This window comes from Moschus berezovskii, chromosome 5, assembly GCF_049115385.1.
Source record: "Moschus berezovskii isolate FMDL1 chromosome 5, NW_MosBer_1.0, whole genome shotgun sequence".
Taxonomy (NCBI): domain Eukaryota; kingdom Metazoa; phylum Chordata; class Mammalia; order Artiodactyla; family Moschidae; genus Moschus; species Moschus berezovskii.
In genome coordinates this window covers 48,195,819-48,208,558 of record NC_142464.1, presented here as the reverse complement: position 1 = coordinate 48,208,558, position 12,740 = coordinate 48,195,819, and the positions used below count along the sequence as shown (strand labels likewise).

Here is a 12,740-nt window from a genome sequence, read left to right as displayed (position 1 = left end):
CATCTCTCCTTTATTATAGCTTTACCTGATACACCATCTCCTCAACACAGACAAACTCAATGGGACATATATTTACTGTAACTTCCAGCTACTAATTTCCATCATCATACAAAAATCTATAGAGCATGCAACTGCAAGAAAAGCTCTATGACAAAAAATAGACTACATAAGATAAGATATTTGAGAAGTTTCCTGTTCCTTTCAGTCTGTTATGTCACAACTCACTCCTCTTTTATCAGTCAGCAACAGCATTTTCATCTCCTTTCCTATGATCAGGATTTGAGTAGTTTCCTTCTAGGTCCACAACAGTCTTGCTCCCACATACATCTTAACTCTCACACTCTCATGAGTCTGTGTGTTAGTCACTCTGTCATGTCTGACTCTGTGGCCTCATGGACCACCAGGCTCTGTCCATGGAATTCTCTAGGCAAGAATACTGGAATGAGTAGCTATTCTCTTGTCCAGGGGATCTTCCCAACCACAGGGATTGAACCTGGGTCTACAGCATTGCAGGCAGATTTTTTTTTTACCATTTGAGCCACCGGGGAAGCCCCTCATGACTCTCTAAACCCATTCTTACTCTCTGATTTTCTAAGGACTGCAGATTTCTGTATCTCAAAATAAATTCAAGTCTGCCCTTTACAGTGGCAATTGTCTTCTTAAAAAAATCCCTTCTCAGCCAAACTCTTCAAACTACTCCATATCTGTTCTCTTCAATATTCATCACCTCTAATCTTAACAATCTGAAAAGCGACTCATTTACCTATCACTCTATCTTGAACCCTCCAAGAGTAATTCAAGTTCTGAGACTTATTCTCAGATCTCCTCTTGGTTCATCAGCTGGAGTATCTGACTTGGCAGATCATTTTTCCTAGAAGCCCCTTCCTTCCTTTATCTATTGTGGCCATCTGCTCTTTTAATTTAGGTCTCTCAGGTTTCTCTTCTCTTTTTCTTCTTTCCATTGGCCATTGGATGCCTTCAACTATCTACTCTGCTTTTGTAATATGAGTTACTCCAAAGTCTTTGTCTAAAATCATGTCTTGCTCCAAATTATGATAGTCTTTATTATTATAGTATCTCTAAACACCTTATTGGAAATTCAGTATTTCATAGATTTTGCTCACCATCACCTTCCCTCCCAGTTTTGGTACTGCTCCTCAGTTTTTTTATATACAATGTCATAACCATCATATCCATATCCCTCATACTTAAAATTTTGGCATCATCTCTGGTTCATTTCTCTCCGTTATTCTCTCATCTCATCAAATGCCAAATCCTCTTAATTCTGCTTCTGTACTGGCTATCACATGTTCTTCCACAGCATCATTCCAACTATTACTTCCTAGCTCCTGCTCTCATGACCTGTCCCCTTGACCAACACAATAGAAGCCTCAAGGCTGGTTTTCTCTTCTTTTGCCAAACCGCTGGTACACAGACGACAGATTAATCTCCCTTGGAGATTCAAACTCCTGTGTTTGAACACATTCCAAAGAAAGACTTAGATCCTCATACTGTCAAGCGCCTCCATGAATTAGTTTTAACTTACCTTTTCAACTTTATCTTTTTCCTGAACTCTCCCAGATACCAAATACCCATCAAACTGAGTTCCTGTTTGGCAGTATTTTAGACTTCCATTCTTACTGCCTGTGCTCATAATGTTAATTACTTCTGAAAACTCTTTCTCATCTTTGCAATTACATTCACTATATCCTTCAAGGCCTGTCTCATACATTACCTCCTACATGAAGGCTTCAACAACTGAGGTATCATTCATTGAATGATTGTTATCTTCTAAGCACATGAGGGGGCTTCCCAGGTGGCGCTAGAGGTAGAGAACCACATGACAAGGCAATAGACATAAGAGACATGGGTTTGATTCCTGGGTCAGGAAGATCCCCTGGAGGAGTGCATGGCAATCCACTCCAGTATTCTTGCCTGGAGAATCCCATGGACAGAGCCTGGTGGGCTACAGTCCATAGTGTCACAGAGTCAGACATGGCTCTAGCACACATGAAGCCCTACATATGTTAATTCTTTCACTACAAACTAACAACAATCGTTAGTTCAGAGGTGGAGACAATCCTATAAAGGATAAGTAGCTTGCCTATAGATTCATAGTTAGTAAAGGATAGGCAGACTTCGGGTTCCAACTAAAGCTTTCAGACTCTAGTTAACCACTGTAACCTGCTTTCCACTTTAGGCCTGCTGTAATAAATACCATGAACTTTAATTTTTCCTCTTTTACAATATGTGTTACTTTGTACCTCGTTTCACAGCTTTTAAATTGCATGCCACTTGATAGAGATCTCTGGAGAATGCATGCTGCCTTTCTATAGTAAGTGCTTACTTAATTAATGTTTGGCCTGAATAGATGGACACACAATTCCCCTATGTGAACACTTACTATGTTTTTCTACTATTTACTCTGTCATATATTACATCTTCTAAGACAAGAGGCCTTTGGTAATCTATGGCTGTAAAATTCCATGGAGATGTCTTTTTTAGGCATTATTTTCCATGATGCGTCATCATGTACTTCTTACTTTAATTAAGCTCAACTGTGCAATTCCTAAAGCAATGCTCACCGCCACCTCTGCTCTTTGTCCCCACTGTTTCTCCTTTGCAGAATGTCACTGCACTTTCCAAGGCACATAGTGTTCTTTTTTTAAGGTTAGCTAAAATATACAAATTTTCTTTATGGCCAAGGTAGTGCTCCCTCAATTAAAAATTTGATGAGAATAACATTATCATGTCCAAATGTTTATTCTATTTCTGTGTCAAGCACTGCAAAGCTATAAGTACATATTTAAGCACATATTAAATACTTTAAAATAATATTAGTGGGTCTTCTGACTTAAGATTATTCTCTTATAAAATAGGGCAGTTGATAGGTGAAAAAATAATGAATAGTTCTTGAAAATGACTTGATTTTTTTGGTGCTTGCTACGGAGGCCTATCGGCTTCCCTAGAGGCTCAGAGGTAAAGAATCTGCCTGCAATGTAGGAGCCCTGGCTCGATCCCTGGGTCGGGAAGAATCTCTGGAGGAGTGCATGGCAACTCAACCTAATACTTTTGCTAGAGAATCCAATGGACAGAGGAGCCTGGCAGGCTACAGTCCATAGGGATTCACAGAGTCAGGCATAACTGAAGCAACTTAGCATTCATGCAATATAAATCAAGGATGGCATGGCAACCCACTCCAGTATTCTTGCCTGGAAAATCCCATGGACAAGCCTGGTGGGCTACGGTCCATGGGGTCACAGAGAGTCGGATACGACTGAGTCACTAAGCAGCAGTAGCAGCATGTAGGCCTATCACAAGAAGTTGTTCCTATTTTATTATTTCAACCAAACATGTCAAAAATATTAAATTCAAATTTAGAGTTAACTTTATATATATATACACACACATATCATAGACTAGGTGGTTAAGAAATGATTTCTTATTTAGTAGATATTAAGGTAAAGATTTTTCCTAATGCTCACTTCCCAAGATGATAAAAGCAGCCCACTTTATATCTTATGTGACCTTGTTTTTATCCACATGACTTACATTTGGCAAGGACACAGAAATGAACCCAGCAGATGCATACAAAATAGGTATGAGATATTTTGTCAAAAGAATTTAACTTTTAATGGAGGCAGTCATTGGGTCAAATAAGATAAAATGCTCACTGATTTAAAAATCTTATATATTTTGATTTGATCTTTTTTATACTATGTAGTAGATTCATACAATAATTCAAGTAAAACAGTGAAACAGCATTTTAAAATGTGATGTCACGAGGAGGAAGACACCATGTAGTTATCTTGTTTCTATGAACTAGCACCCCACTTTTTCTTTAGCCGCCCCCCACCATGCCCACTCCAAGTAGAAATGGACAAGGGCTGATCTCCAGATCCACCTGGAGAGACAAGGTACTCACATATTTTTCCTAAAGAGCCCAATAACACCTTCTGAAGAAAAGGGCAAGGACTATTTTTCCTTAAAATTAATTCCTTTTAATTCTACCTGAGCTAAAAAAACAAAAGAAAACAAAACAAAAAAAAAAAAAGGAAAGAAAAATCCTAGCCACTTCAACAAGATATTTAATTAAACAGAGTAAGGGTCAACACAATTTTGAAAGGAACATTTGTCTAAGCTGATCGATCAGATTGGCCTTTGAAATACCCAGATTCTCCTAAAGAAAATCATTGTTTGGGTCACTGGGGAGGAGGGGATAAGAGGGAATTCGGGGCACATACATTTCTGTGATGGTCTCTGGCAGATTCGTGGGGATCTCAGTGAGACCTTTCCCACGGCAGTCTACGATGTTGTTGCTACAGGTACAGGCAGCTGGGCAGTGCAAAACACTGCAAGAAGGAGCCATAAATGACTGGTGACCTGAAAAAGAAACAAACAGAAGTTGTATTTTTTCCTGAATTTCTTGTGTGAAACATGTACACCTGGTTCAAATCATAAGCATCTTACTGAACAGAAATGCATGTATTTAAATACCTGACCATAAGATGACACTATGTTTCTAAAATATATTTTAGGAAGCATGCATTTATGTCTGGGATCAACACAGGTAAAACAAATAAGATCTTTAAAACTACAAAAACAATAATTTTTAAAATTCGAAAGATTTAAGAGAAAGGTTAAATTCTGATTTGAAACTAGAATTCTATACAAAACTATTATGAATTTCAAAAAAGCAGCAATTTCAGAATAATATCTATATTTCATTTCTAAGAAGCTTAGACAGAGCCTGGTCTTGACTGAATTTAAGTAGCTTAACTTATTTTAACTTAAAGAAGGAAAGGAAAATAGCAAAACTTCCCTCTTGGTGGACATAACTGTTGATTCTAAATAAGTAATCCTGTGCAGATAAGTATGGAGAAAATAAATGATGCTAAGTTTGAATTCTAGGTAGGTACAAAATTACTGCTTTTTTTGAAGTCGTGATAGTTGTATGTCATTCTGTTAGTTGTAATCTAGATGATTTTTTTGACTTTGTATAGCTTAAAATGTTAGCCTAAGTAGTTACACACAGGTATATGTTTTTACTATTCAATACTGAAATTTTTCTGTTCAAACCGTAAACAACAGACCATCAGGCATGTTGTACCAAATGGGCGTCTGTAAACGCTGGGTTTGTCCCTGCAGCAGGGCCAGCCCTCTCTGCTCTGCAGAGAAAGGGCCCTAGCGGTGGGATACACAGGGAACAGGTTGCTGGGTAATTACTAACCAGATCCCTCTCAACAAGTTCTGATACTTTACAAAAATAGCCTCAGTCTAAATAAGAAACGTCAACTTGCCTTCTTCCTCATCTAGAAAACAGGAAGGAAAAAGTGAAGAGAGAAAAAAGTGGTTAGTAACGAATTGTTAGTCATTTCCTTAATTTTTTATAAAGCAATCAGACCTATTGACAACGTTCCATAACATTACATGAAAATTTGTTTGAGTTACAAGTATGAGAAAACACATAAAAAGGTTGAAAAGGGAGCAATAAAATAATCCTGAACTAGCATGTCTTCTCACTCTGCCTTTAGGAAACTGCTTTTTGTGAAGCATTGAAAATGAAAGAAAATTGCTTAGTCGTGTCCCACTCTTTGCGACCCCCTGGACTGTAGCCCACCAGGCTCCTGTGTCCATGGGATTCTCCAGGCAAGAACACTAGAGTGGGTTGTCATGCTGTCCTCCAGGGGATCATCCCGACCCAGGGATCCAATCCAGGCCTCCTATATTACAGGCAGATTCTTTACCATCTGAACCATGAGAGAAGCCTCTTACGATGCATTATAAACATAAATATTTTAAAATTTCGCTTTATTATTTTGAACAAACACTTCTAAAGCAGAAACAGTCCTATATATATGAATTATATATTAATATTTATGCAACATGTGTTTGCATGTGTGGTAAGTCACTTCAGTTGTGTCTGACTCTGCGACCCTATGGACAGTAGCCTGTCAGGCTCCTCTGTCCATGGGATTCTCCAGGCAAGAATATTGGAGAGGGTTGCCATGCCCTCCTCCAGGGAGTCTTCTCGACCCAGGGACTAAACCCTCATCTCTTACATCTTTCGCATTGGCAGGCGGGTTCTTTACCACTAGTGCTACCTGGGAAGGCCCTTATGCAACACATTAACATATAATTTATATGAACTGGGAATCAGACTGTGCAGGTTGAGGTCCTTGAGCTCAACTCTATAACCTTGCATGAGGTTACTTACCATCTCTTTTTCTTAGCATTTAAATCTCTAATATAAAGATAATATTACATTTTGCTACAGATGTTATGAGGGAGGTAAATATACGTGATATACTTAAACACATAGAAAGAACTGAAAGTCACCTATTGATACTTTACATAACCTATATCTTATTTTTGTTTTTAGATTTTTGTTAATGAAGCCAGTCTTGATCTCTTTTAGGCAGAACTGAACGACTAGCACATATGTATACATGAGAAGTATTTTATCACTTTTCAACTACAGTTCTATTACTTTTTCAATTTCCCAGTCAGGATCCAATTCTTGTCCATAATTTTTCCAATTGTTAAGATCAAAGTAAGAATGATCTTACTTAAAGGGAAAATCATGAGTAGCAAACAGAGCTATAATCTCAAAAGTTCTTATATTTCTCTTGGAGTGAAAACTTAAAAATCCTTCATCACAACTTAGGTACGAGTGATCAGTAATCGCCAACCATGCAGGATTGTCTTACAGCTTATGACCATCATCACGAACACAGAGGATTTCCATGGAGTGATTAGTGTACAGCTGCAAAGGTTAGTGAGGAACAGTGAAACCTTTCAAGCATTCACCCTGCACAGTTCCTTACATCATAGCATACGGGAATATGAAAACAGAAAGGTTCTTTCTCCCTTACCGCTGCAGACAAATTCTCGTTTTTGAACCTCAGCTACATTGTGGCCCCTCAGGTGAGATGGCCCCATACACTGAGTGTAGAGGCCCACCCGAGGCCTTTGGCGCAGCCAGTCCGAGAGCCAGGCCAGGTGGCAGTCACAATATAGGTTGTTCGAATGGAGTCGACTAAATGAGAGCCAAGCAGTTTAAAGCAAGAAAACAGAATGGAGTTATTTCAAAATTTGGAAAGTTCATTCATAATAATATATAAGTTTACATCTCAACATAAAATAGGTTTTCAACATTTTATATTTTCAACATAAAATATCTCAACACATAATATGTGCCAACTTAATTTTAAATTTTCCTAAAAATTAAACTGATAACCACAAACTCAAGTCCCTCTTCATCTACTGAGCTAAACAAATACACAGAGGCTTGAACATGACCATGAAAATCTTTTGCCGCTGTCTATTCAAAGAGACAAAGAGACACACAGAAGTCTGAGGCAAATTGCTCTGCAGTCCCAACATACTGGCAGTCAGTGGGGGTGGGGCAGAGAAATGGGAAGATCAGAGGCCAGGTAGGGGTAGAAGGCACGTTAATAAAAGTTGTGGTTCCCAATCTGGTTCCCAGTTAGTCTTGTCATTATTAGCCTCTCTAGAAACTGCTGGCAAAACCTTTTTAGCAGGTCACTTTCATTTTTTGCTGAACCAGACAGAATAATAATTCAATATAAACCGCTTCTTTTCACATCCCGATTCTGATTTCCTTCTTTTTGTTTAATCGCAGTAAAAGGGATTAGCTGCTTTTGGCTCTTGGGGACATAGCCTCAAAGAGCAGGAATTGAAATTAAAAGACATAGATTGCTGGGAGTGAAGGAATTAAGCCAGTCCCCTCTATGCTGGCATAGATCCATACCAGATCATGGATCCCTTTCAAGTGGCAAATAGCACTTCTCCATTAATAAAATATCAGAGAAATATATCCACTAAATTAGGTAAATGACTTCAAACTGGCTTTTATGTTTTCTCAAACTAAAGAAAAGGACACCCAAAACTATAAATCAAAGCATCATTCCCAGAATCATCTATGACACAGTAATACCATTTTAGCCCTTTTTAGCTGATGTGCTCGATTCTAACCCAATAACAGTAATGGATATTAAAACATGGAACTCAGTCCAGAAAGATAATTGGACCATAAAAATGGAATTTTTAAGTAGCAATGATAATACAGAATAATGAAACAACCAAAGCAAGGGAATTTAAAATTAGATGACTGTTCTACATTCTCCTTGAGCCTGAAGATACAGAACAGACTGTCTTCCATCGAAACTAGATGGCATGCCACAGGACAGAAAGGTACATTTGGGGAAGGCTGGGTGACCTCTGGTGAAGTTTGCTAGGAGGTCTGTGGCATCTTTTGGAAGCTACAAAGCACATTCCACATCTTTGCTCTGTAAATATTTCCATCTAAACCAAGCACATTATAGTGATTCGATTAGATGCATATACATTTGAAATGAGAAAACAATATAAAATTTTAAAAACCTGAATAGTATGACAAACTGTGGTGGATTTTTTTACATGAAAATAAGACTCACTATCAAAAATGCAGATTACAGATGTTTCTGCAATCTTAGTGGCTTTAGTTTTTCACAGATTGAAAGTTTGATCAATTTGTTTTTTAAAAATTAGCTAAAGTTAATGAGACACCAATTTCATCAAATAGAGTTTGAGTGAACTGGACCCTTCATTGGGCCAGATCAGTCTCAATCTGATAGCCCCAATAAAACAAAATTTAGTTATGTCTGCTTACTTTTGGAATGATTTTATTTTGCTGAATATTTTTCCGAGGAAATTATAATGCCATCCCATGAAGACTCGATTTTAATGAGAAAACATGAATTAGTACTGACATCTAATTCATTAAAAAGTGGCAATTCAACTAATTTTTGATTGAAGAGAGAAAATAAATGTAATGTTTTGAGTTATAAGCTACTGTAAAAATGAAAGATGTTTTCAAAGCACTATCAAAGTATATTTACCCTACTTAAACACACATTTTTTTTAAGAAGTCCAATGCTTTGGTAATGTTTCCCACAATTTCTCACATATTGTATATGATATACTTTTTATGTCAAGGTGATTCATGATTCTGAAACCCAATTCAAATGAGATTTATCTCTGAAAATGCTTTAACTAAATGCCCCACCCTGGGTTTTGAGGATTAATTCTGCTCTTAAAGAAAAAAAAAAAATAGCTGTAGCAAACATTTTTATTAGAGAATAATTTTTATCCATCTAAAATATTTTAATATCCATCTGTAACCCCTGAAAAGATATTTTAAAGTATAAATGCTGACACAACCTTAATTATAGAAGCACTAAAGGGTGATGCTGTAATTTTACATTACAAAGGCTGTTGGAGAGCCAGTTTAGCTTTATTAGGATTGCTTGCTGTACAGTAATAAAATCATAAAGATTTACCATTTATCATTTCTGACAGCCAATCAAGGAGTCTTCCATTTCTTAATGAAATGTGACCTCCACAATAGCTCAAAGTAAATGTTTTTCTCCCCTCCCAAGCTTCCCATAACACATAGAATTTAAAAGGAAGCTTTCAAGTTTTCAAAATAATAGTTCATTTATTTCAATATTATATCGAGAACTTTTTAAAAAGTGCTGTTTCCCTTGTCCAGCCCAAGATGAACTAACTAGTGGTCATATTCTTCACTTGCTAAAAATAGTACTTAAGGGGAATCAATTGATTAAATTGATTTTATATATATGGAAGCTACTTACAAAGTCCTAAGTTTAGGCATATGGTTGAAACTTGCCACAGAAAGTCTAGTAATGTTGTTATTGTTGAGAGTGCTGTAGAATAAAAAAAAGTCAGAAATTTTAGATATGAAAATTTACTGATCATTCCATACGTTAACACAGGAAAAACTTCTTGTGATTATGCAGAACAAGTATCTGGGAAAGAAGGCGGCAAGAAGGCACTATATTATACACAAGATGACAAATAAATCTCATACTTTAACATACTGCTATGCATTCATCAAATACTTACTACAAATGTATGACTTTAGCCACAGTATCTTTGACCATGTAGCTTTATGCACTTTGTGCCTACATGTCTACTTCTGATATTGGTTAAGGAATGAACATGAGCCATTAGAACATCAGACAATAAAAAAAACTGAAGAGTTACAGTTCCTTGAAGGGTATTATGTATTATTAGCGTCCACAAGTAAACAAACCCATTTGAAGTCTCCAGCTGAAATCTCACAACAATAGCACAGAATCAGTTCTGTCAGGTCCTGCGAATGGTTCTTTCCTGTGGACATCAGCCACAGCTGAAATTTGAGTAGGAAGAATGACATCTATATTTGGTATTTGCACTGAGTAGAAAAGACGAGACATGCTGTAGCAATATACTAAAAGCTTAACATATTCTAGCGTTTTAATTAATTAATTTATTTATATGACTGCTATGGGATGAGGGATGCAGGATCTTTAGTTGTGGCATGCAAATTCTTGGTTGCTCATGTACCATCTATCTCGCCAACGAGGGATGGAGTCTAAGACCCTTGCATTCTCAGGGAAGTCCCTTAACAGTTTTTAGTTGTAGTCACACATCCTGTTCTTTGTTTAGTGCTGTGTGGTAGTGATCATGGTTTCTTGAAGCTAGAGTCTTGAACAGGGATGGCCAAGGGAGATACAGTGAAAATAAATATAGTCCTTGCTTGGTTCTAAATTGTCCTACTTTCCCTCTAACACAAGCATTGTCAGTTGTCTTATTACTACTATCTCTACTACAACTATTACTCATTCATTCATCAAACATTTCCTGAATGGCTCTTATTTTTATGGCAATATGAAATTTCTGAAAATAAATCAGGCATAAAATCCTGTCTCAAAATAGCATACAATTAACTGTGGGGACCGATTACACAAATTACAAAAACTTAGAGTTAATAAGATTTAGAAGAGAGAGTTCTTTGTTCTCAGTCTTACTGTTACAAGACAGTGAGAAACATAGTTATCCAGCAATGGGTGAAAAATGTGGAGATGGCAAATGATTCCAGTACAAAGAAGATACAGTAGGGTGATGATTACCTAGGACAAGTTGCTGAAGGAGTCAGGAAAGATGGTTCTTTGGTACAACTGGATGCTGTTTGATATTCGAGAAGTGTTTGACTTAGACATTGCACACTGACTTGTCTACGGAGGCTAGACAGGAACATATATGAGAGGAGTAGGCTGCTTGTAAAGAAATAAAATGGGGAAGAGAGATGGAGAAGAGCAGACAGACAGTTGGGGATGACAAGGAGCTTGGGGATGGTGATATTCTTTGTTGTAGCAGCTAACATTCAGCTCTGATGAACTATTGCTCTGCTGCGACGGAAGGCTGCCAATCTGATCTGCTCAAAAGAAGCTAGAAATGGAAGCTCTTAGACCAAGCCTCCTAATTTTTAAATACTAGCAACTCAAATGTTTCAGAGACTCCATGGGCTATGGGGCCAGTTCTGCTTGGGCTAAGCAAGATACACTGAAGTCACTTCAGACTAGCTGGTGGCTATGGTTATCAACGGTGGGATATGGTGTATTCAGGAGTCAAGGAATTAAATTTCTCCGTAAAGCAGGATGTGATAGCTACAGATCTAGAACATGCATTGACTCTTTTTACTATCCAGTTTTGGAATGTATTGAATGATGGAAGAACTAATCTGACTGATCTGAATCAAGTCACATAGGAAAAAAAAAACCCTGCTGAATGAAGGATCTATAAGGCACCGAATTGGTTGACTTACGTTATCTGAAAGCTTCTAGTATTTCCTGGTACTCAAGTGAAATGAGATTTTTCTCAAACACCATTAAAACATATCCTGATGTCTGAAATAAAAGGTTTCACTTCTTAAAGGGATTTGCTTTAAATGACCCCTTTTCCTATTCTCAAAATTTATGCTGACTTTATATAGTTTAAATCTTCAGAGTACATAGCATACTGACTGTTGAATAATGTGACTTTGGGGATAACTTTTTTTAAAAATAATTCATACTCAGCAGATATGCATTAATTTTGAACTGCAGTTTCTTATGCTGTGCTGTGCATAGTTGCTCAGTCGTATCCAACCGTTTGCAGGCCTATGGACTGCAGCTCACCAGGCTCCTCTGTCCATGGTGATTCTCTAGGCCAAGAACACTGGAGTGGGTTGCCATGCCCTCCTTCAGGGAAACTTCCAAACTCAGGGATCTAACCCAGGTCTCCTGCATTGCAGGTGGATTCTTAACCATCTGAGCCACCACGGAAGCCGATAAAGATGGGAAGCCATTAGTTTCTTACAATTCCACACAAAAGAGTTTACATTGCATGCTGAAGCCAGTGGCTATCAATTTGAAGACTTCTCAAAATGTCAATTCATTTAATTCAACTAAAGAAATTATCTTAGTATTTTTATTTAGTGTTGATGCTGGCAAGGGCTTCCCAGATGGCACAAGTGGTAAAGAACCTGCCTGCCAATGCAGAAGGCATAAGAGGGAAGGGTTTTATCCCTGGGTTGGGAAGATCACCTGGAGGAGGGCATGGCAACCCACTCCAGTATTCTTGCCTGGAGAATCCCATGGACAGAGGAGTCTGGTGGGCTACAGCCCATAAGGGTTGCACAGAGTCAGACACGACTGAAGCGACTTAGCATGCAGCACGCATGATGTTGGCAAAGCAATATTGATATTAATACCTGGTAACTGAACATTGTGTGGAACCAATAAAATTATTTTGAAATTAATAATAAGTGTTGATTAGGTATAATAACATGCAGGTGTTATATAAATTCCTATTAAGAAATAATGCAAATTTATATACCGTTTTACTTGTGA

The 12,740-nt window shown here is 37.6% G+C and overlaps 1 protein-coding gene across 2 annotated transcripts in view; it reads right to left on the bottom strand.

Annotated features, from left to right (window-relative positions):
• The window catches only part of SLIT2 (slit guidance ligand 2), a 415,143-nt gene that overhangs the window by 129,376 nt on the left and 273,027 nt on the right, over positions 1-12,740 (bottom strand). For both annotated transcript variants that reach the window (XM_055434236.2, XM_055434237.2), the window contains exons 7-9: positions 9,660-9,731; positions 6,876-7,039; positions 4,245-4,383 (exon numbers count right to left, since the gene is read on the bottom strand). In XM_055434236.2, the coding sequence (XP_055290211.1) occupies positions 4,245-4,383; positions 6,876-7,039; positions 9,660-9,731 (375 nt within the window). The remainder of the gene's footprint in view (positions 1-4,244; positions 4,384-6,875; positions 7,040-9,659; positions 9,732-12,740) is intronic.